The sequence below is a fragment of the Trematomus bernacchii genome, unplaced genomic scaffold (assembly GCF_902827165.1).
Source record: "Trematomus bernacchii unplaced genomic scaffold, fTreBer1.1, whole genome shotgun sequence".
Taxonomy (NCBI): domain Eukaryota; kingdom Metazoa; phylum Chordata; class Actinopteri; order Perciformes; family Nototheniidae; genus Trematomus; species Trematomus bernacchii.
The window spans coordinates 21800033-21825965 of record NW_022987564.1 but is presented as its reverse complement, the minus strand read 5'-3'; the positions used below and the strand labels follow the sequence as shown (position 1 = coordinate 21825965).

The following is a 25933-nucleotide window of genomic DNA, read 5'->3' as shown; positions in this document are numbered from 1 at the left end:
TGACTTCTAATGAGCATGTGTTGAATCGCTGCACCCTGTAATTTAAATTCCTCTGGACACAGTTCAGCAATTAGCACCAAAATGACCCAAAACAGGAGTCCTCATGCTCTCCCCAATCAAATATGTTCCTCAAAGTACCATTGTGTTCCTATAAAACAAACATGAGTTATATAGACAAACATTAAAAGGTAAAATATATATTCATTAACATTAAATAGGTAGAGATTAAGAACACAACATAAAAAGAAGTTCAGGTTAGAGTTGACAAAACAGAAATGTTTTAAATAAAGTTGGTCGACTTTTGACTGATTGTCCATCTGATTTAGAGGCTATGAATAACCTATGTTTATATCCATGACGTGTATTTGTATCGTTATCTGGATGTTGATAATATTTCATGTTGGTTTAGCCACTGTTTGTGCTAACAGGTCAACACTGCAACCAGCCCGGTGCAGGAGACAGTTTACATGAGACATTCAGGGGGAGACAGAGCTGGATTCATGTTATGATGAGATGAATTTAGAGCCTACACAATGTTTAGTCTGTTGCTCTCTGAATCTTCCCTCTAATGAACCAAAGTAAACTTCTGACTCCATAGCAAGCAGCGGTTAGGATGATTGTAACTCGACAATTGAATATAGTTGAAGCATGACAGATGTGAGGTTTTCTTAGAATTTAAAATGGTTCCGTCTCACTGGGATGAACTCAGCAGTCACATGGAGGACATAAACACCTCATTTACTTTCTTTCATTTCCTACATCGCTTCACTAGGACTAGATTTTATATGTATTTCCGTTCCTCCTCCAGGAGCCTAAACAGATCATTGAACAGCAGGAGTGGGTGTGTTATTAGTGACAGCGTTAGCATCACACCATCACTCTCACTGTGCTGTGGGACAAACACACGGTCGCTAGGCAACACTGTCTCTTTAAGAGCGGACCCCTCACTCAGGAGACAGATTCACAACACTGTTGGAGGAAGTATTTACATCCTTTACATAAGTACAAGTATTAACACTGTAGTTAATATTATGTAACTCTGTTTTGGCTTCTATCTTATGAGGTGAGGAAGCTCCACCTAACCTCATGTGGCTAAGAAAAGTAAAAGTCGCTTCCAAAATGGAGCGACTGTAGATTCAACAAGTACCGGTATCCATAAAGCACACTTTAGTTCAGTTAAGCCCCGAGCCTGTTTTTCAGGTCTCAGGCTCGAAAATGACATTCCCAGAACAAATGGCTATAACTTCACTTCTAAAAGGGGTAAATTAATAATCTTTTTTCTCAAAGCAATGATAAACCTGTGAGTTGGATGTAGAAAAGTCAGAATCAATATAGAATATTTTTATTTTAAAGTAAATTCAGATTGAACATAGTAAAACAATTTAAATGATAGTGTCCGTCCAAAAATAAAACATTACTTATAGAGAAAACCACCCTTGAATGATGGGATCGGAGACTAAATGCTTTAGGACTCCAAACTGTCACGTTACATGTAAGTTTCGGTTTTGCTGTTCTAGCACCTCCTAGAGGCAATTGGCTTGATTGCAGCATATTCATGCTATTTTTGGCTGTTTGTGTTTTCATTGGCCAGTAGAGGTCACATTACATAGTCACATGACTGAGTTGAAAGGTCAGCGGCCATGTTTTTCTGACAGACAAGCTAGAGAGCCACATGTTGTACCTCCTGTTACATCCGGCTCCATCTGCTCATGTAGACCTTGGAGAGGCATTGTTTGTAAGTTTAATGATTCATCTATGTTTATAGATTTCATTTATGTTTATATTTTGTAACATGTCATTGTATTGATTGCAATGCTTTGTACTTTTTACTTTCAGTTTCACAAGATTACTAGAATAAAATGTTTAACCTGTTAAGCACCTTCCCCCCGATACCGGGGGGAAAAACGCGTCATCTGAGGAAACAGTGTCTGAGGGCATTTTAATATTTAATAAACTATGAATGTTTTATATCCATGTAACGGGAAGAAACTCATCTAACTGATCATTTTAATTTTTTTTTCAAAAGAAAACCCACAATGCTAACACTGAGCCTCTGAATTAGCAACGAGTGAAAAATGCTAACACCTTACTGCACCGAAAATCACTCACAAAACCTTATTATTTATCTCTTCTCTACATCCATGACATCGTTTCACATCGTGAGGTGACACAGAATCGATGGGTACCCACATTATCACTGAATTATACGAAATGGCGACGTTATAAGCACAAACGGACATCAAAACAGGTGACGCTAGGTAGCTAAAAATGCTAACATTTTTACCTTGGCTCTGTAGTCTCTCCAAAGTGGTCTTCAATGGCATTAAAACGATAAAAACGCTGCTGAAGTTAATCCACAGGTTAATCCAATGTGTCTGTGTCCCTTTGAAATGATTTCTGATAATCCATGAGCAAACAGACGGATAATCCATGCTTTTAGGTTTCTAGATGTCAGAGCTAGAGTGTAGCTTCACTCTAATGCAACATTACATGCGCAAAGCCCCCACCTTTTTCTTTCACAATTAGTGTGTGTGGGGGACTTCGATTCTATTGGCTCTAACGGTCAGAAAGAGGTGTCAACCATCAAAATCGACCAATGGGTTCCAGAGATATGGAAAAAAAACTATTTCCACCCAAATCACCTCAGAGGTGGAGTGTTTTTGGCTAAACCTCTCTAAAAAGGTCAAATGTCACTTGTTTTGCATCAATCTTGATACAGGGTACTTATTATATGTATAGATTCCTAAAGCTTTTAGTCTACCATCCCATCATTCAAGGGTGGTTTTCACTATAAGTAATGGGTTTTTTTTAGGCGGAGGTAAGAATTTACCTTTTTTTACCATGTTCCATCTGAATTTATTCTGACTGAGAAAAATCTATATTGATTCTGACACTTCTACATCCAACTCACAGATGTAACCTTGCTTTGATAAAAGAAATTATTCATATAACCCTTTTAGAAGTTAAGTTGTAGTCATTTGTTTTGGGCATGTCATTTTCGAGCCTGAAACATGAAAAACAGGCTTGGTGCTTAACAGGTTAACTATCTGGCGATGTGTACATCATTGCTACGTGCCCAGGGGCCAGAATACAAACTATAACATATAATAAGTACCCTGTATCAAGATTGATGCAATACAAGTAATATTTGACCTTTTAGAGAGGTTTAGCAACAAAAAAACACTTCTGGGGTCATTTGGGTGGATTTTCCATATCTATGGCCCCCCTCGGTCGATTTTGATGATTGACACCTCTTTTTAACTGTTAAAGCCAATAGAATCGAGGGGAAGTTCCTAAAATCCATCTAAACATTACCCATTGGTGAATGAGTGATGCGTAGCCAGAATGTCCAAAACCGGAAGCTGTCATACACTCTGGTAGCTATCCTAGCAGCTATATAGAGGGGCGAAGTCCCTCCCTTTCCGGTGGACCTCCATGGGACCTTATTTCGGAAAAATTATGTATTGAAGTCAATGGCGAGAGAAAAGTTATCTTTCGATCCCGTTTGAATTGTGCCACGAATTACACATATGATGTTTGTCAATAAAAGATAATTTTGCAAGTAAAAAAAAAAACCTTTTGCCGTGAAACTGTGAAGTAAGACTTTTTTTGTGTGAAACCGCTCAATGGACTACATTTCTGGTCTTGCACAACAACGCACATCACCAAGATGGCCGTCACTACTGTTTTGCCAAAAAAGGGATTGACTACCCTCACTATCACCACAATGAAACACGTCCAGAAGAATGTCATGCAAAGCTGCCTGCCTGCCTGCCTTCCTTCGATTCTCCCTGAACTGCCTGATCTTTTTAATGTTCAATGTTAACCATTTGTGCAGATAGCATGAAGTAGAAAAGATTGCCGATGCTAATGTAGCGTTAGCGTTAGCCTGTCTCCCCCGGGGGCATCCGGGCTCAAACGGTGTATTATAGAATGATCACACGTACCTGTGTGGCAGTACTCTTCAAAGGGTTCACGAAATATGACTACTACTCTTACTGTTTAACATTTTGGGTTACTTCATGTAACACTTACTTCATGTTAAGGCTAATAAAAATGACAAGGCTAAGCCGGCTGTAATGCTAACTAACGTGCTTGCTACTAGCTAGGTAGCTAACTTGATCCAGCCACTCCTGGTCCTTTCATCAGACGGGAAGCGAAAGAACGAGCAAGACCCATTGCTGGTATGATTACAACCTGGTACAAAGCACATAGGCATCTTGTTAAAGTTATCTTATCTTAGCTATCTCTTATATTTAGTGGAAGAAAACAATGATGACATCACTTACGCAACTCTGGGATTTGTAGTCTTTCTAGTTGTGTATTTTTCATAGTCTTATATTTCAACAGTTTTACGACAAACTGTGACTTTTTTTACATGGAAATGATTTTTTAAGATTGACAAACATCATATGTGTAATTCGTGGCACAATTCAAATGGGATCGAAAGATACGTTTTCTCTCCCCATTGACTTCAATACATAATTTTTTCCGAAATAAGGTCCCATGGAGCGTGACTTCGCCTCTCTATAACCCCAGAGGTGGGTTTTTATTTTGCTAAATCTCTCTAAAAAGGTCAAATGTCACTTGTTTTGCATCAGTCTTGATACAGGGTACTTATTATATGTTATAGTTTGGATTCCTAAAGCTTTTAGTCTACTATCCCATCATTCAAGGGTGGTTTACACGATAAGTAATGGTTTATTTTTGGACGGACACTATAATTTACATTTCTTACTATGTTCAATCTGAAAATAAAAAAAATCTATATTGATTCTGACTTTTCTACATTCAACTCACAGGTTTATCATTGCTTTGAGAATAAAGATTATTAATTTACCCCTTTTAGAAGTGAAGTTATTGTCATTTATTCTGGGAATGTCATTTTCGAGCCTGAGACCTGACAAACAGGCTTGGGGCTTAACAGGTTAAAGAGAGAGAATGGCCCGGCGAACACAGAAAACACTCAACTTCACTTTCTAAATCAATCAGAATAAAACTGTCCCTGACATGAAGAGAAACCAAATCACTGCTTTAGATTACCCCCCCCCCCCCCCCCACACACACACACACACACACACACACACGCGCGTGCTTGGAAGAATCGCTTCACCGCACATGTCCTGGCTTTTTCTCAAAATAAATCCCACACACTCACTCAGACGCAGCTACACACACACATACACACACAGAGGCACACACACACACACACACACACACACACACACACACACACACACACACACACACACACACACACACACACAGAGACACACACACACAGTTACATCGATAGCCTCAACAATACAGACCAGCGATCTCCCCGTGGTGACATCATCGAGGCATTAAGCCTTAGTAATGACTGACAGGTTTGGACCAGGCTAACAACACCAGGAATTATCCATAGCCACCCACAGTTAGAGAGACAAGACATGATGGATGGAGGTGGGAGCTGATGGAGAGATTCCTGAAGAGCTCTGCAACAGGGAATACAAAAATGATTTCCTTAACAAACCCGTAGAGAGGGGGGATAATCCACACTGCATTCCGGGGGGGGGGGGGGGGAGAGCCGAGAAGGAAGTGACAAAGGAAATAATAGAATGGATGGAAAAAAACAACAACAAAGAATATAACAAGGCATTTATATTTACAAATATCTTGCTGAAAGTGCTGTAACTGAGTACATGTTCCCAAGTTTTGCACTTAAGTACAAATTTGAGGAAATTGTACTCGGGCGTTCTACTTCTACCTTGGTATTAACTTGATTGCAGAACTTTTACCTGAACTGCTACTTTTACCTGTCATGTGTGCCTGCAACTAAAACATTGGAATTTGCTTTTGTAAGTGTTTTGCCTTGGCATACATTTAAGAAATGTTTAAAACCTGACAAACCATTTTTCTGAAGTGGAAGGGACATTAACAATTGATGAAAGTGAGATTCTTCATGTGATCCAAACATTTCGAAGTTGAACTGTTAATCAATTTCCAAAGTCCATTTGAAGACTTCACATTAATCAGACCGACAATGTAGCATTTCCCCTTATCATAAAATAATATCTAGGCTCAAATGAGAAGAGATCAGATTAGATAAGATTATACTTTATTGATCTGAGATTGGGAAATAGTTTTGATACAGCCAGAGGTGGGAGAAGTACTCAGGTCTAGTACTTGAGTAAAAGTAGAATTACCAGAGTGTAGGAATATACTGTTACAGTAAAAGTCCTGCAATCAAAATGTTACTCAAGTAAAAGTAGAAAAGTATTAGCATCAAAATGTAGTTAAAGTAGCGACAGTAAAAGTAGTCATTGTGCAGATTGGTCCATTTCAGAATAATATATATGATATGTTTTATAATGATTGATCATGAAAGTGTTCTCAAAGCTGGTAAAGGTGCAGCTAGTTTGAATGACTTTGTATACTGCAGGGTAGCTTGTGAATTTACTCCAGGTGGAACTAAAGTCTGATTTAACACTTGATTAGATTTCACATCATTCATCCACATCTGTAAAGTAACTAAAGGTATTAAATACATGTAGTGGAGTAAAAGTACATAATTGACCTCTGATTTGTAGTGGAGTAGAAGTACAAAGTATCATTAAATGGAAATACTCAAGTAAAATACAAATACTTCAAAATTGTACTTAAGTACAGTACATGAGTAAATGTACTTAGTTACTTTACACCTCTGGTTACAGCAGCATGTAAACAAGACATTGCACATTAATTAAAAAAGGATATATTGACATACCAACAGCAGAAAGATAAATATCAGTAGAGTATCGATAGTAAAAGGTAAGGGAAAGTCAAAGAAAAGTCGTTGGGTAAAGAAAAGAGAAACTAAAGAAACTGTGAAACTGGGAGCTCTCTGTGAAGTTAATGAACTTTTTTCACGACTGATTGGACAAGGACAGAACAGAAGACAAGAGAACAAAGAGAAGAGACAAATGAAAGTCAGACAGTTGAAAGTGATCAGAATGAAGAGCAGTCAGTGAATGAAAGGAGCGCTGGGAGGTGTAGAGGAAAATATGCAGATGTGGGATGCTTGTTGCTACGGAAACCTGTAAACACTGTCAAAAACATGGCGACCGCCAGGGGGATGACATCAGCAGTGGCCCACAGCTGTGACACAGAGAGATTGGGGGGGGGGGGGGGGGGGGGGGGGGAGGTGGTAGTATACCAGAATACAAGGATGTATACCAGACTAGCAGATACACAGCAGAATGTCACAACAACAACACAGATTGGTCTTTATTTTCAACATGCTGCATGGTGGAAATAATGTTTTATGTTCAAGTGGTTTATGAATCACCTTTAATCAGATACATAATCGTTGTTTTCAGTCCAGATGATTCCTAAAAATAGGTGTTCTCTTCTCAATCTACAGACGTACACCAGTCACAGGCTCAGTATCTCAGGAGCTGCAAACAATTATTATTTATTGTTTATTTTGAGGATAATGCCTTAATCGTTTGCACTTAAAATGTTCAGAAATGTTTCCAACAGAGGTTTCCAGAGCCAATGTTGGCATCTTAAAATGACTGGTTTGTTTATAATTCAGATTCATTTAGTTTGTGATCATATTAAACAAAAAAGATGGAGAGCATTTTGCTTTAAACGATCATTTATCACTATCCAAATATGTTGAATCGTGTTGGTCGACAAATCCATTCATCTTTTTTTTATTCTGTTATTCTAATCATCTAACTATATCATTTAACAATTACTTTTAATGTTCTTTTTATTATATTGTAAATTATATTTATTTACAACTGTTACACAATAAAAGCAAAAGGAACAGTGGGTAATTTAATAAAGAAAGTAACTACAACAGAAATATAACTCGGTCAATCATCAATAATTAAAGGCGCACAGCACCTCTTTTCACCCTCTGTCTGAAACCATGGCCGGAACACATGGATTTTAGCCTTTACAGACCATTTACATGCACTAAAACCTATAGAACACACTACAGGAGAGGGAAAACTCCAAAAAGCATAATAGGGCCTCTTTAAGCTTCTATCCTCTATGCTACTCCAGTTAGACCTCATTGTGTCCAGAATGAACTGTGGTCCCTGAACGCCCCTCAAAAGCACCACAGAGACCGGACTTGTTTTAAAGCGTATCAATAATTTATTGGACTTTCAGTTTTTATGACGTCACCCTCATTCATATGGACATGGATGAAAGCTGATCCGGCACGACCTCTGAGGCTCCATAGCAACCAGCTGTGGTGCGTTTACTGTACAACATGGTATCCATTCATTAAAAAACACCAGCGCCGTCCTCACAGTTTAGAAACTGGTGAGTACGCTTTTAAATGATGGGAAGTTTCCGGCTTTCAAACAAATAAAGGGAATAATAAAAAGAACGTTGTGCAGCATTAACGGGAATGACAAATTGGGAATAAATGAAAACACCGTTTTTATCACAGTCACGATAGAGTCTGTAATGACAGAGTGGCAAGAATTATTTATAATTTCTCTGTCATGTATTTAGTTTTCTAATCAGATTTTTAAGAACTAATATGTTTGAAAGTCTTATATTATAATAATAATATATATTTGCATAATAATCTCCCCTTGGCATTTTTGCTAAATACTTATTTGTTTCCTTGCAGAGTTACCTTAGCTATGATGATACCGGAAGCTACATCCAGCAACTGGTTAGCTTAGATTAGTTTAGCATAATCAGGAAACAGGACAAAACTGCTAGCCCTGCTCTAAGCGAAATAGAAGTTAATCAACCAATTCATGGATATTTTTGTTGTAATCTGCACGAAGAAACGACAAGTTAAAAAAAACATTCTACAAACAAGCTCAATGAAATAGCTGGAGTCAGCTGCTACACTGCAAAAAATGAATTTTAAGAAAGTAAAAGAAACTTGTTTCTGGGAAACAATTCTTATTTTTCGTCTAAAAAGTCAAATTATCTTGTTAAGAATGTTTTGCTTAAGAAAAGTATTCTTACTTTGAGAAAATACATCTTACTTTTTCTTATTAAAAAATGCTATCTTATATTGAGCTAGACCAGTAACAAATTACAGCATTGGTTTGCATAAATTCCCGGCATGGAACAGATTAATTTTTTCTTATTTTAAGAAATAAACCATCGAACAACTTCTCAATTTAACAATCTGATGAAATGACACCAATTTAACATTTCATATATATTTATTCATTGTTGCGAGCTGTCTATTCACTTTTCACATTGCCATTGAGACAACTGTGGTGTGGTACAACACACGCACACCAAAAATACTAGAAGTATTGCACGGCACTCATTGATCAAAATTGAAAACAGTTTAAAATGACCACGCAATGTTGTTAAATGTGTTCATGTTTGAATAAAAAAAAAAGTCTAAATATAAGAATGTTTCTGCTGTCTTAATTTAAGACAAATGCAATTATATAGAGGTGTGTGGCGCAGTGGCCTAGTGCGTTGGTGTTCGGCTCAAGGGGTCACAGGTTCAAACCCCACTGCAGTCAGCATGTCGTTGTGTCCCTGGGACACTTCACCCAAAATTGCTCCTGTGGGGATTGTCCACAGTATTGAGTATGTAAGTCGCTTTGGATGAAAGCGGTTAACAAGTAACACGTAATGTAATGTAATATATTATGCCAATTCAAGAATGTAATTCTTATTGTAAGCTTTATTTGCTGATTTTTAAACTTAATTTAAGATTTACTTTCTAAGTTTAAGACAAAGTCACTAATATATTGTTTCAATTAAAGCCAATGATTCTTATTGTAAGCTTTCTTTGCTAATTATAAATCTTAATTTAAAGTGGACCTATCATGCTATATTTAAATGATATATTGTAGGGCCATACCTATATAAGGTATATTTATACGTTTCTGTTTTCAAAATACCAAACAGATCATGCATTTTAGCCATGCCTCATTTCGCTCTATGTGCTGTTTGCTGTCTACGGGGCTGATTCTGTGAGCTGCAGCTGACCACGCCCCCCTGCAGGAGAGGGGAGCGTGCTCTGATCAAGTCAAGAGGGGGACAAAAAAAGATCTCCGTTCTCCGTGTTTTATTATATTATTATAGGCCTATAGAGTCGTTATTAATTTGTTTTAAAGCTCAATAAATAACAAAGAAGACCTTTGACCGGCACTTTTCTAATTTTGTCCGGAAGATTTAAACTTTAACGGACATCTTGACCGGCGAAAGAAACTGAAACTGAAACTCTGCCGCACGGTCCCCTCGTTCCTTGGAAGAGGCGGAGAGGTGGGTGTTTGTCATCTGCTGGTGGACTAACCGGAGAGAATTACAGTGCCTGCCTCGACGGGGAGGGATTGCATTGAATTAAAGCAGCAGGAGCAAGAAGGGAGGGAGAAAAAAAGCCACAGCGGAGAATAAACAGAAGGGTAACCATGGTAACTATGGGCGGGAAGTCTTCTTCGCTGCTTTTGTGGCAGACTACAGCGCCACTTACAGGCCTGGCATATGTACTACAGCGTCTCCAGCGCTTTCGAGCGGCAATGGCCGGCCGTGGCCCAACCCCACATTCCCCTGATAGGTGGAGAGTTGGCCCAATAGCCGTAGCGCCACTTCTGTGACGTCGGTGAAGTGTTCAAATCTGGATCAGTTTTTATCAGATCCGTTGCAGCCCCTTTTTTAGAGATTTGGGTATGGAGGAAAATAGAGAGGGTTGTGTTTTCTGACACTTGGTGAGTTCCCTGGAACACCGGGGACACATATTCATGTATAAAAGACGTACAAAAGTGCATTTTGCATGATAGGTCCCCTTTAAGAAATACATTCTTAGTCAACTCAACCAAAACACTACATTTTAAGTTATTCTTTCTTAAATAATTCAGGAATCATTGCTTGTAATAAGCAAAATGTGGATACATTTTTTTGTCTAGTTTCAAGGCCCATTACGGTCTTTCAGTAGCTAGATTTTAATTCTAGTTTTAAGAATTCTAGCCAAGCAAATTTGGCTCACCCCATTGGCAGATTTTTTTGCTTGATACAGGAAAATCTGACTTGATTCAAGAATATTTGTGCTTGTTTTTGGAAGGGCTGTTTTTGCAGTGTACTGGCCATCATTCTGTAATAAAAAATTTAAAAAAGTCCTTAAATTAATGAATTGACTTTCATTTCATTGAACAATCCTTTGCATGTTCTATCGATGTTGTACAGAGGAGCCTCTTAACTGTAAATCAAAACACAGAACATCTTTCTGCAGCATTTCAAAGGTTTATTTTTAGAAAATCAGATCTTATATTGGCTTCATGGTCCCTTCAGGGTGCAGCAGTCACTGAATAATGTCAACATTCAATCAAATACGATAAGCAACAGTAAGAACACTTTCAAGTTTGTTTCCCTCAGGATTGTTTCAGATCTGCTCCAGTGAATTCAGATTTTGGAAACTCACGCAAGTAAAAACACATCAAAACGGCTGTCCACACACACATGACGCCCTGCGGTCAGCACAGTGTTTCCACTCTTCCAGCACCTTAACGAAGATGAAAACAACATGATTTTGTATTGTTATTACTGAGGATGTGTTTCCCTGCCTGAGATTGCTCCAAGATTTAATTACCAGCCATCAGTGACAGAGGAAACAAGAAATTGTTCACTTAACACTTGCGGAGGACTTAAAAACTCAGATTCACTGTTAAAACTCGATAATTTGCTATGCTAACGATGTGACCTACTCTCAGAATCCCTGAGGAGATATATATAAGGTTCTATATGCGACATAAAGAACATTGATATTGCTGCAATCATCCATTTGCTATTTAAAAAAAGAGTAGAGTATCTGACACTGTGTGTGTTGTCAGGGCCGGCCCTAGGCACTGGCAAACTAGGTTGTCGCCTAGGGTGCCAGATCTGGAGGGGCGCTGCGCTGGGAGAGAAAAAAGAAATATTTAAAAAGATTACAATTAATTAATATTTAATTTTTATTCTGCCTAATTTTCTGCCCTTGATGTAATACATTTACATTAATAATTGAATAAAGTAAACACCCTTTGCACCGGCAACATTTTTCATTTGCCCTGTACGATGTGCGCTGTACAGTAAGTGATGAAAGTGGGGGATGTTGACTTATCAGGCACCCGCAGCTCACAGCCAAAGTGCGAGCGAGCCTCCGAGCGAGCAAGAGAGAGGGCGCGCATGCATCGGTACCGCGGATTGTTGTTGGATTGAGGCTGATAACAGCTCAGTGAGGTAAAGGACTCTGAGTGTTAGATAGTTCACTTTAGTCTCAGTTATCTCAGTGGGTCTCAAATGGTTTGGTCACAATTTATGTAAACAAATATTTCCAAAGCACACCTTTATAACAGGTTTGAAATCATTCCAATGTATACTATAGGACAGTAACCAAAAATATAGTTTAAAACTGGAGATATTAAAAAAAATGCATAAATAAATAAATGTTAACTAGGTAAAATAAGATATAAATGAACAACAAAAATAAAATACGTTACATTTATTTGTTATTGGCTATGGTAGGTTATTGGTTATGTTCACATACTTATTTGGTTAATAAAATGTTAACCGATCTTTTTCATATGGGTGTTTTAGAGTTGTACCCCCTAGATCCAGTCTCTAGTCATTCTGCTCAAAGTGCAGATTGAAACATTTTACTTTAAAATGTTAAAACAAATCTTTCCGGACCCCCCTAGAGGATGTGACGTCCACCCCCCAATTAAAACATGTTCATACCATAATGAATACATTTGAAACCTTCTTGATGTATATAACCAACATGTCAATAAGTTTCAGTTTTTGTAGTGTATTGGTCTTTTGTAGAGATTTTTCATTTATTCTTTATATATTCTATCGTGTATTGCTTGGGGGGGGGGGGGGGCACCAAATCATAATCTCGCTTAGGGCACCAAAATGTCTAGGGCCGGCCCTGTGTGTTGTAATCCAAGCTTCTCTCTGTTTTATTTTGGTAGCCAAACTGGCTAGTTTATTGCCACCCCTCTGCACTGTGCTCATATGTGGGTTAATGCTAATATCCATCCGGATATGGTTGCGTTTAGCTCTTGAATCTGAGCTCTGTCGGCAGAGTTAGCAGTGTTAGCAATGTTAGCCCAGATATCTGCTCTGTCACCTCCATGTCTGCTCCTGACATCAGAGGTCAGAGCCTTGTACATCCCTGCCCTGATTCGATGAAAGAATAAAAGAATGAAGAGTATTTGATCCTGCTTTGTTTTGTGCTGGACCACCACATATCAGTCTTACTAGTAGTCAGTGGACCTCAAAGGATGATCCATGCAGATTTAAACCGACCGTCATGTGTTTTGTTTCTTTTGTCTTACAGAAGGAGAGTGAGCAGCAGATCAGTGTGCAGGTGGGGGGCAGCCTGACCTCCTTCACCCAGACGGGCCTGGCAGCCGGTCAGGAGTACACCGTCAGCATGAGCGGAGAGATGGAGGGCAGGAGGGGGGCCGAAAGGACGGCGCAGTTCATGACCCGTGAGCTTTCTATATTTATTCGTCCTTTATTATATCAAAATCCCATTACTTTTCAACAGGGATGGCAAAGCTGTGGATATCCAAATAACAGGGGTTGGAATGGACATATCAATAAGCAATACGTTGTTTGTACACTTTTTGATACAAATCATTATCTTGTAGTCTATTTGAATAATGTCTTGAAATGATCCTGTCATTTTACTTAATTGCTGTGATCATTAAAGTAGTGTAGCATGACTTAAAGAGCAGTTTCAGATACTCTTCTTCATATCTCAAGGAAATTAAAAGACATTATTCTAAATAAATGATATTGATAAGCAGTACAAGATTAAGGCTTCAGCCTCAATACAAAACAAATTGGTTTCATTATGTGTTGTGAAAAAACCGCATTCATCAAATAGGGCAGATGTTGGAATCATGAATGTATTGCAGTTGACAGTGATGCTTTAAAATGTAAAACCAAACAGTTTAGTAACGTTTCTGGTAAAGAAAAACAAAAAGAGATTCTTACAAAAATATTGGTCTCTGTGAGTGGCTCATATTACCAAACTGGCAGAGAGAGTTTAAACATTTCCCTCTCGCTGCCCTTCCTGGGAAAGGTGTAATCTGTGGCAGCTCTAGAGGTGTTAGTGTTAGTTTAGGAAAGTTAAGAGCAGGAAATGTTCTGATCCAAGTCTGCTGGGTAAATTAAATAGTGCACAGGTGGATGTGTGTGTGCCTGCTTTTCTATATGGATTCACTTAAAGGCACTATGATGAAATGAGGCTCAAGATGTGTCTTTCTATTCTTATTTGTCTTCATCTTCAGTCATCTCCGGTCCTACTAATCTCAGAGTCGTCAAAACAACCTCCACTACTGCAGTGGTCCAATGGGAGCATTCGCAGGGTGAGATTGACAGGTACCGTTTGACCGTCACGCCCAGCGACGGAAAAGGAAGGAGTCAAGAGTTGACCATCCCACCTGGTCAAGACTCCGCCCACATTGAGCAGCTGGAGGCAGGGCGTTTGTATGACATCATACTCGAAGCTGAGAAGGGCACGAGTCGGAGCAAACCAGCGACCACTCAGGTTACCCCGGGTGAGTACCAAAAAAAATAGATCTGAACGCTTTTGTTTAAAGTTTGATTTAAGACAGCTTTGACTATAAGATTAGGTCCTCTTTCCAGGAAGAAGTTAATGTAATACTCCAAGGATCAAATATTTCAGATCGCTGAAACCTTGTAATCACTAGGGAAACAAAAGTGGATTATAACACTGTTGGATATAGCCAACAAGTAATGCATACTTTTCTCTTATTGTTTTAAGAAAAGCCATGGTAAACAGCACTTTTAGAAAACTATTGCGCCGTTTTGAAAATCTATATTTGTGATGTGTTTTTAAAGATTAGCGTGAGGAACTAAAGGGCTAAAGCCACATACAGGAAGTTTAAAGTATTGAAACACAGACTAAAAAAATGTTGTTTTTTTGGCTTTCTAATGTGATGAAAAATAAGAACAATGTCAAAAAACACCAGACATATATTTAAAGTGTTAAACTTGGTCTTGATGTCTTTTTAAGATCCCCAAAACCAGCTACTTTCCTGTGTACTTCGACCTTGCTTGAACTCATTGTGAGCAAGTCAACTGTTTCTCTTCCAGATGTAAACAGGTGAAAACAGACTTGGTTCTGCTTATTTAAACTTTATGTGTCCAGACACCTCGTTATTCAACATAACACATGATTGAAAACACACTGTGGAGGAGCGACAGTAAAAGTTAATGAAGCAAGGTGCAGCCTCAACTCTCCACCCGCTAAGATAATGAGTTTCAGAAGAACATTATCCGTAAAATGCTCCTTTTTTCTGATTTCTTCCAGGATATTTCCCTCTCTACAGTGGCACAGGCACCATGTCGAATGCATCTGTCCAAGCTTAACATTATTCATATTTCAATGTTTTCCTTGCAGGTTCAACATGGATCGCACTGCCCTGAAATGTTTGCATAATAACTGACAAATTACTTGCAATAGGATTTCCATAAAATCATCGTAATGCATATTAAAACTACTTTTCTTCCTTTATTAGACTTCTGGAATATTAAGAACAGCAGCATATTATGTCCCTAACACTGAATCCAGATGCTAACTCCCTTTACATCTTTAGGGAAGACATTACCAAGGGTTTCCATGGCAGCTTTGACCATGCGAGTTACACAAGCAGCTGGACAAGATGTTGGAGACAGTCACCATGAGGTCAACCCTTTGCCTGGGGTTAAAGCCTTTGACCAACAGAAGAGCAGAGAGGATGGAAGTGAGGCTGACTCTTTAATAGACAGAGCTTTTGATGGGCCTAACAGCGACTATACAACCTCTGTGACTGCAAGAACTAAACCTCTGCTCAAAAGGAAGATGGCAATAAATGGCACCAGACCATTATTGTACAGCAGGCCAAATGTCTCAGGCCCTTTCCGTTTCAACACAACCAGAGTTGCGCCTGGATGGAGAAACCATCTTTTGAAAAAAAAACGTGTTGGTCGGAAGATGAAAGCACCAATAGTACCCACAAAACCTAAACCAGATGTCCCCACTATTGGAGAAAGGACAGAGGCAGAGCTGAGTGTAGAGGCATCAAGCACTGAGAGGAAGGATGACAAGTATCCAGCTATGATGTCTGGGAGTAATTCACATACAAACAGACAAAGTAGCTCCGAGGAACCAACTGCTGCCGTCGGCTCCAAAGAGCAACCAGATGTTGGCATGGCTGGCAAAGGAACTGACACTGCGTTAGTGTCTCCAGAGCCAACTGGGATTGTTCAAAGCCAAGAGAAGAAATGTCTGAACAAAGTTAAGGTGACACACATTAGATTACCCCATCGGGGCAAAGGCAGCCGGTTTAGAGAGGATGGAACAATGCTGGAAGGAAAGACAGCGGTTTCAGATCAAAGTTCTTCTGAAACAGACAGAAAGTCTGCAGAGACAAACATTGCTTATTCACAAGATCCTTTAAATAAACTTCTGACTGACACTTTTGATAGTTTGAATATCACAACGTTTTCTGTTCACCTGTCCAAATCACCAGACCTCTCTGCCAATGCAGAAACAGTGAGGAAGCAGATTATAAGTGGACTGAAGCCATTGTTGTCATCATCACATTCATCAAACTCACAATCATCGTCAAATTCATCACCATTTTTACATTCTTTGACCTCTAAATCATTATCACGATCTTCATCATCATCATTAGATCAGTCATCAGCTGCACCGTCATCATTGCCATCATCACCATCATCATCCCGATCCTCTTTAGCTCCATATTCCTCAACAGCAGCACCATCATCATCACTAACATTGTTAATCTCATCTTCACCCTCTTCCTTACCTTTACCATCTTCATCACGACCATCATTATCGCTTCCTCCTTCATCGTCCTCCCTTTCCAGCTCAGATACAGGTTCAGTTGGAAGCAAAGAACGAGATGTTGATTACAGAAGAATTGTTGCTGTCGTTACATCCCCTGAAGACAGAAAGCCATCACGTTCAGGAAAAGGTGTCGTACCACTTTTCCAGCGCATCCCTGGAAAAAATGGATATGTACGTCGCCGACACCCAAAGTTTGGATTGCTACAGAACAAAACCCGCCCAATTATGAGAATTCCTCCCCGTTCCCTTCTTCATTTGAACCTCATACCTAGGAGAGAGACAGAAACCAGACATGAATCAACAAGTGAAATATCATCGTCACCATCTTCATCTCCTTCAGGGGAACCGTCCTCATTTGAGGAAACTGCACCAGTGAGGGATACCAGTGGAGACAAAAATGGATCAAATACACATGCATCCTATGGAGACGAACAAAACCAGAAAAAGGTGCCAACAGAAAGACAACACATCCCACTTCGCCGTATTCTTCCAAAGGGGGGATACATGCGACGTCCAAACTTTGGATCTCTACAGAACCGGACTCGTCCGAATTCGAGGTGGCTGCCTCCCCCCTCTCGACCTTTAAAGCCTGCACCAGAAACCAGGAGAGAGCAGGTGTCCTCCACTAAATTCCCAGCCACTCCATCACCTCTTGTTTCCAAAGAATCATATCCAGCTGAAGGTACAGGGCCAGTTGAAGAGGACATTGAACAAAAAGGTCTGACAAGTATTTCCCATGAGTTCAATCAGACCCTCAGAAGAAGTGGACTGCCTTCCTCCCATCGCCAACCCACCAAAATTGGTCACTTACGTCAGCCACAACTGAATGGTGGACGTTTCCAAAACATAACCCGCACAAACCTGAGACCACTCCAAAATCCACATAGAGGTTCCATGTCTAAGCCTTTCCCAACCCGGAAGATAAATGGACGTGTAACTGTTGGAGGTCAAATTAGACCATTAGGAGAAAAAGATACTGAAGGGTCAAATCAAGGTACACACATTGATGGCCATGACACAACCGTCAGAACACAGATCAAGAAATTAAAAGGGGGTGAACATGCTCCAATCCAAACAACCATATTTAGGGAAGAAGAAACAAGCCCCCCAGATTCAAATTCTGACACTGGTGCAAATAAAGAGAGAGTCAATACTGGCATAAATATTAGCGATACAAGTGGAGGAAAACCAACAATCACACAAACTTCCTCTGATTCACGACTTGGAGCCCCAGAACCAGGCGCACTGCCAAAGGGACAGCCACCAACAAGCAGAATGATAGCACAGCATCACACCCCGATAAGACACTACAACAGTGGAAGCATAAGGAAAGAGGACAAAATAAATAATTCAGGGAAAATGTTGTTCAACAGTCAACCTGACCAGACACGAAGTGTTGATCCTAGACAATCGATGGGATCAGATGGTTCTTCTTCTGGAGACGTGAAGGAACCTCTGGACTATGTGGGAGTGACGAACCAGACTTCAAGTGGATTTTCGCTCATATGGGACTCCCCAGAAAAGAAGTACAAAAACTTTGTTGTGACAAGTAAAGATGTTGGTAAGGATGAAGCGCCAAAGCCGAAGAGCACTAACAAGGATTCGGAAGACGACTCGGAGAAACAGTTTGACAATAAAGAGGAAGAAGCAAAGTATGAACAAACTAATAAATCAGAATCAGAAAATGGAAGAAGTAAAGATGAAAATAGAATACCTGAAAGTGTTTCTACACCAGATCCACAGAACAAAAGCGGCACAGGATCCAAGCCTGTTACAGGAAGTATCTTCAAAAAAGTTCTTCCTGGTTCATCTCGCTTCTTCCAGTTTGAGGATCTGCCTCCTCAGACCGAGTACACGGTGACCTTGCTTGGAAAGGGTCCCGGCCTTCTGTCCAGACTGCACAAGCTTGTCATCAGCACAGGTACAAGCTATTGTGACCGTAGAGCAACTTTGTGTATGTTGAAGTCCTCTGCAGAAAACTATTTTCTTCACCTTAAAACTCAAGACTCTTCGCTCACCCATCCTAAATCTTTACTGCGCCAAACATCTTGGGCTGATTTAAACAAAAATGTATTGGTCAACTCATTGTCCCTTGTGTTAAGTATGACTGGAAATGTTGTGCTTCCTCCATGTTGATTTCAAGAGCTCATTTCCTGTGGTGCTCTTGAAAACTGTAAGCTTGCGATTTACGGTTTCATGGCACGTATTTGTTCCTTAAAGGAATTTTCCCCCCTGTATATGGTTATTTGCATATCAAATATTTATCCTGTGTTCGTGCCTCCACTGTTAACAATAATCCAAAACTCTTAACACATTTAAGTAAAAACTAAGAAGAGGTATCACGATGAGTAATTGATATCCAAATGATCGTTTTGGGGGTGAAATATTGCTTTATATTCACTGGTTTGGTCTTGATGTTACCTGTTGTTGTTTGTGTTCAGTGTATCTTTTGTGTTAATGTTGTGTTTGTGCACACATTCATCCGCTTCATGAATATATGAAATATTCATGAGTTCGCAGTCATACATTATAATAATCAACACTCCATAAACAAACACTCAATCTTTTGATGTCAAACCTCAGATATGCATTGACACAGTGTGTCACAATGTCAGCTTACGAAACATTTTTTCATTTGAGCTCACTTGGGAATGACCAGGTTCTATAACTGGATCTCTAGTCACATTGTTGCTGAAAATAAATTAATCCTACATTTAGTTTCCATCTAAACATTGATCAGATTGTATGCAAATATCAAGCAATTTACTAGTTGTACATTACAAGAAATAAAAGCAAGAAACAAACTTTACCCTGTTTTTAGCTTGTCTAAACTTCACAAAACCTTAATATACTCAGTTCTGGAATGCAATACAAAAACTGTACTACAAGTTTTAGGTACTTTACTTTAGGATTTGGTTCCGGTTCCACTACTTCACTTTTTAAGTGATAGTGAGCCAAGTTAACAATTTGAAACATACTTTGAAAATAAGATGTAAAATAAGTCAAGCTGAAATATTCAATTTTTTTGAGAAAAGATGAATTGTAAACTACTAAATTCAGTTATCTTTTAAATAACTTTTCATGCAAAAGCTTTAGAAATGTGTATATTTGCTGCTTTTTCTTTTTTAATATATCTTTTTTTAATTTGAAAAGTGTTTTACTTTTCCTGCATTCAATACTAGTTTGAATAATTTAGTACATTTTTCTGATTATAATTACATTACACTACTTCTAACATGTGTTATTTTTACAGTGTAGTAAAGTAAATGATATGAAGACTTTCCCACCGACTCTACTTTTTACAAATCATTTAAAGAATTGTTGGCAAAAAACACAAAAATGGCAGCACACTGAGAACAAAAGGTGTTTTGTCTGAGTTGACATCAAATGAGAGTTGAACAGTAACACCATAACAGTTCATTCACTGCTGCTCTGGTTTTCTCTTATTCAGGGTAAGCTAACAGCCATCTTCACTGACACCCATCACCTCTCACCAGGGTAAGACCGGCTGGTCTCTGTACGTTTGCTCTGTCTTTCATCCCAGTATTAATCCCATCAGCTACAAGAACAATAATTGAAAGAACATATCAAATGTGGATATAGAAAGACAGTATGATTCACATTTACCTTTACCTGATCAGATGGTATTATGAAGACGAGTTTAGAACGTCTTTGTAATACAAATGTGTAAAGGTTGCACAATAAATGAAGGGATTCTAGGACGCATGCAAAACTGTGTTCGGTTTTTCAGAGTTTCTACCTGAAAAAATCCTTCACACTCTTGTGAGGTTGAAAATCCGTCCCAAAAATCATTTTCAGTGCTTTTAAATCTTCTCACTGTGTTGAATTAATATCTAAACGTATTGTTTTCATTCATCCTATAAAACTTTACTTCCTTTGTTTTGACATCCTTCACTCCTACAACGCTTTTATTTTCAGGTTTGAGCGGCCAGCTAACTATTTATATCATTCTTTCCTTCGCTGCTGTCCAGGATCCATCCGCTGCATTTGTATTAATGACTGTTTGTCGGTATATGATCTGTATACTGTATATATGTTTGCACTGTACATATATACACTTGAACTCATCAGCACTAATAGCAAATGGGTGGATGAGAAATAATACTGTACACACTGTCTTTTGTCATCATGTCTGTCACTATCTGTCCAAAGTATTGTTTTTACCTTCTTCACTTTGCTTTTCTTTTATTTCACCTTCTTTTTTATCCTATTTCGTCACTTTGTTCTTTTACTTTTTCCTCTGCTTCACTTCAATCTTTCCCTTCCCTAGCTTTCCTCCACCTCTCTCATGGTTTGTTTGATACCGTTCAGGCCCGGAGCCTCCGAAAGACCTCGTCTTCAGTGAGGTGACAGAGAACTCTCTGACGGTGTCCTGGACCAAACCCAAGAGTCCCATCAGTGGATTCAAGGTCACCTACACCAGCATAAAGGACGGTGAGAACTGACACCCATGATTTATTAACCCTTAGATGCCCGAGTGACTGGACCCTACACTCTTCCATAAGTGGGTCAAAAAGGACCCGTATTAGAATAATATGTGTTTTTATGCCATTTCTGTCGTTTTGGTTAAGCAAAATCACTTGTATAATATATAGTATTATATTTTGGTTCACGCTAGAAATATTTTATATTTAATTTCTCACTATTTATAATTTTAGACATTGTTTTTACATTTTGAAAAAAAACGAAATTCCATAGAAAATGCATGCGGGTCATTTTTGACCCACTTATGGAAGCTTGGGGTAGTAATACAAAAACTACAATTTCTTAAAATGTGTAACATTTTACATTTTCAAATTTGAATGGCATGATATCCAAAACATGTTTTTTGAGGAATAGCTGGAATATGAAATGATAAAAAAATGTAATTACAAAGATACTTCAAGAAAACCACCTCACCGGGTCAAAAAAGACCCACTTACTGTACGCATCTAAGGGTTAAAGAGGCTCTATTATGGCTTGTCCCTCTCCTGTGTGTTCTACAGGTTTTAGTGCATGTCAATGGTCTGCAAAGTCTAAAATCCCTGTGTTCCCTCCAGAGAGAGTTTCTCTCCCACACACTTCCCCCCTGCCTGAAACGCCCCCTTTGTTTACTTCCGTAACATAGTGACACCACAATGTAACACTCGGCCAGCTAACCAATCAGAGCAGACTGGGCTCTGGTTTCAGACAGAGGGTGAAAAGAGGTGCTGCAGCAGAGGCAGTGTGAGAAAAATAAAGAGAAACATATACAAATATGATCCTGAAAATTAGCATCATTTATATCTCAATGTCTTGATATCGGATTTCCTTTGTCAATTACTTTCTACAAAGTTTATTATAACCTACTTTTTCAACTTACTAAAGTATCAAAGCGTTTATTACAGTACCGATTTTAGTTTTTGATCCTGCTTTAAACAGCTGTTCAACAACTCCCAACTTGTTTTGGTACTTTTGTACTTTTTTGTTTAGTTGATTTCTGTGACAAGATATTTTTTAGAAGTAACAGAAATGTCAGTCCTGTTATTGTAATAATATTTAAAATCAACTGTTTTAATCAGGCAACCCTCTAAATTCTACAAACTATGCAATTAAATTCTGCATTGTAATGTGTGGGGGTGAATATGAGTATTATAATATTTATTTATAATATCAAGCCTTTGCTATTTGCTGTTTAATAGAAATCCAAAATGTTAACATACTTGAGTCAGCTCTCATTGGTTCAACCACAATTGGCCTGGCCCATTTTTTGTAGTGTTATGAGTAATAATTGATGACAGGGAGGCAAAGCATATTTCTGATACAACCAATATTAGTGATTTAGACTTGCAGATTATTGTCAGTAGATGCAGCTTAACACACACATTTCTGCTCTCCTTTGTGTGTCTCTGCAGGTGAGCCGGTGTCAGTGTCCATAGACAGAGGCGACTCCACCCTCGGCCTATCACAGCTCTCCCCTGGTTCTTCTTACGAGGTCAGCGTGGTCTCCATCCTCGGGCTGGACGAGAGCGACCCCATCACAGACTTTTTCATGACATGTAAGTCCTTCAGATCTCAGGGGAGCTGGTGCTGAATGCAATAAGGATAACCTGGAAGTGAGTTAGCATGTTAAGCAACCTTAGGGATCCCCGTTGGTGAGATGCCTGAAATAACATCTGTGGTTGGCACAAATGTAAGACATTATCGCTCTTTCTCTATGACATCAATACGTCAGTGAATACCCCTTCCTAAGCTTCTATCTGTCATACAAAAAGGGAGCCCTTGCGATGCTAACCTCAGGACTTGTTTGAACAAATATGTCGTCAATGCACCGCTCTATGAGGGAATATAATAAATATTGAGCAGTCTGTGTTTATTTTAATCAAATAACTTAACTTCGGAAATATCCCTATATGATTCATTCCAGACCCTATTTCTTTAAAACAGGAATTTTAAGTTGTTGTTGCTTTTGTGACGCAAAGGATTCCTGATTTTCTTTTTAATAAACGTTTACCTCAAGAAAAAATAAAGACCAAAAAGCTGAACACAATGGCTCCTCTTGTTCCTCTCTACATGTCTACATGTCTGCAGCAGGTGCAGGGTCTGGAAACCATCGGAGTATTCCTCCCTCAGAGGAGGGTCCTGGATGTGTTCACAGCTCTGTTATTTCAAAACACTGATGTGTAACTGTTGACAAACCAAAGTCCATCTGTCTCGCAGTGTAAATCCTCCATCTGCTCTCTTTATGATTTGCTTTTTTGGCAATTTAGAAGTTTCTTTTTATATGTTGTTCCCTTTTAAGTGTTCTGTTTTTAGCATTTTGGTGCAATTAAAGATCAAATATAATAAATGATCATACCTTTATCTCTCTCTCAGTGCCTGACCCGCCTACAGACCTCCGGGCCGTGAACGTCACCGACACCAAGGCCTTGTTGCTGTGGCGACCAGCGTTGGCTGCTGTGGATAAATACGCCATTGTTTACGGCTCTGGGACAGGTGAGCGGTGTCCTCAGAAGAACCTCAACTTCATGTTTCTGGGCTCAATGAAACATTCATTAAGTAGAAAAGCATTATAATAATAATAATAATAATAATACACTTTATTTGTATAGCACCTTTCATGCACAAAGCAGCCCAAAGTGCTTTACAGAAAACATAACAACAATATTAAAATAATATTAAAATGAATACAGAACAAGATAAAACATCTACAGTGATAATATGTTAAAATACAACAATTTAAAAAACGAAATAAAAAATGTAAAATAAAAGCAAAACAGAAACAAAATGCAGTAAAACATGGACAATGGTACTAGTGACAATTGAAAGTTAACCCAAATTAAAAGCCATATTAAAAAGATTAAACATTTCAAGGGAGTGTGCTGTTCTAAGATCCACGGGGAGGCTGTTCCATAGTTTAGGGCCGTAACAACAGAACACAGCCTCCCCAGATCTCTTGTGTGATACCCTTGGAATTTCTGAAAGCAGGGCACTGGAGGATCTAAGGGTTCTTGTTGGAACATACAAAGAAAAGCAGTCGCTGAGGTAAGAAGGTGCTAGGTGATGTAAAGCTGTGTATGTTAATAAAAGGATTTTACAATCGATTCAGGTAACCAGTGGAGTGATGCCAGCACAGAGGAAATGTGTTCTCTCAGGGTTTTGGACTAGTTGGAGTTTCCCTAAGGGTTTTTTAGGCAGGCCAGTAAAAAGAGAATTACGGTAATCCAAGCGACTTGTGATAAAAGCATTAACATCCTCATCTTGCAGATACATGCTATATGCAGATGATTCTTCATTTCAGAATATTGTCTCTCATGTTTTATTATTATTATTATTGATGCATTTAAGTTTATTACTTTAGCTCAAACATCGGGCTTCTTTTAATTGATTTGCATACCTTATATAATACTTTAGAAACATCAAACAGAAAAAAAAGTCTTATTTATATTATACTTTGGAAATATTAAGTAGAAATAAAATCTCAATAGTAATACAAAATGATAATACTAACAAATCAATAAATATTTACAATGTATCTTTTTCTTTTTTTTAAATGGCCGAAATTCGTAAGAATATATTCTCTTTGATATGCAATATGGAGTTGTACAATAGGAAGAATATACAAAATATTCAATATACAGATATATTCAGAAACATTCAGATGCGAGGACATTAATAAAAAACAAGACAAAATAGTTTGCACTAATGCAGTAGAAGTAAAAAGTAGCTAAAGATACTCTACAAGTAATTTGTACTTAACCTTAGAACACTAATGAACAATATCGTAACACCATTACTAACATCTGGTATATTTTACCCAATATAATATACAATATATAAACTACACCGATAAAAAATACTTCCCATCAAAATATATTAAAGTACAACAATACATGGCACATTTAAAGTGGACCTATTATGCTATATTTGAAAAATATATTGTAGGGCCATAACTATACAAAACATGTCTGTGAAGTCTTTTGCTTAAAATACCAAACAGATCACCCATTGTAGCCATGCCTCATACTGCTCATACCCCTCTTTTGCAGCCCTGTTCCAAAAAGGCTGATTCTGTTTTAAATAGAACGTCTGCTGCTAGCCACGCCCCTTTGTAGCGTCACGCAGCTTTCCCCTGCTAGAGAGATCTCTACCGGGATATCTCAGCTAAACGCTGCGGTGATTGAATGTCATATTATGTTCCCAACCACTTCAAGCATTATTTCTGAAACAGGATGGAGCTCAAACCTTTCTCTCTCGCAGGGTTTACCACAAGGACATTACGTTACACATATTCTCTCCAGTAGCCTACAGCGTTAGCTCTGAGTGTTAGCATGCTTGCTAATGTAAACACAGAGCATATTACTCCCAAAACACGCCGCGCATTGTTTCTGATACAGCACATAGCTTGACGTGGTTACCGCTAGAACAGTGCCATTATATGTATTATATACAACAACTTTACTCTAAGTGCCTCCTGCTGACATCCTGCTGAATACACAGCTGAATACACAGCTGCGAGAGGAGATTCAGCTAGCGACTGAATACGGAGACGATAGGTTGGGACGTGTCACGTGTGCCGGAGACAATAGGTTGGGACGTCTCACGTGTGCCGGAGACGAT

The 25933-nt window shown here is 38.7% G+C and overlaps 1 protein-coding gene across 1 annotated transcript in view; it reads left to right on the top strand.

The window, feature by feature from the left end:
• LOC117477806 (tenascin) overlaps positions 1–25933 on the top strand; it is a 54709-nt gene that overhangs the window by 16568 nt on the left and 12208 nt on the right. Inside the window, exons 6-10 of the mRNA XM_034124555.1 lie at positions 13286–13439; positions 14247–14516; positions 21167–21289; positions 22729–22872; positions 23690–23809. Coding sequence (XP_033980446.1) covers positions 13286–13439; positions 14247–14516; positions 21167–21289; positions 22729–22872; positions 23690–23809 — 811 coding nt within the window. The remainder of the gene's footprint in view (positions 1–13285; positions 13440–14246; positions 14517–21166; positions 21290–22728; positions 22873–23689; positions 23810–25933) is intronic.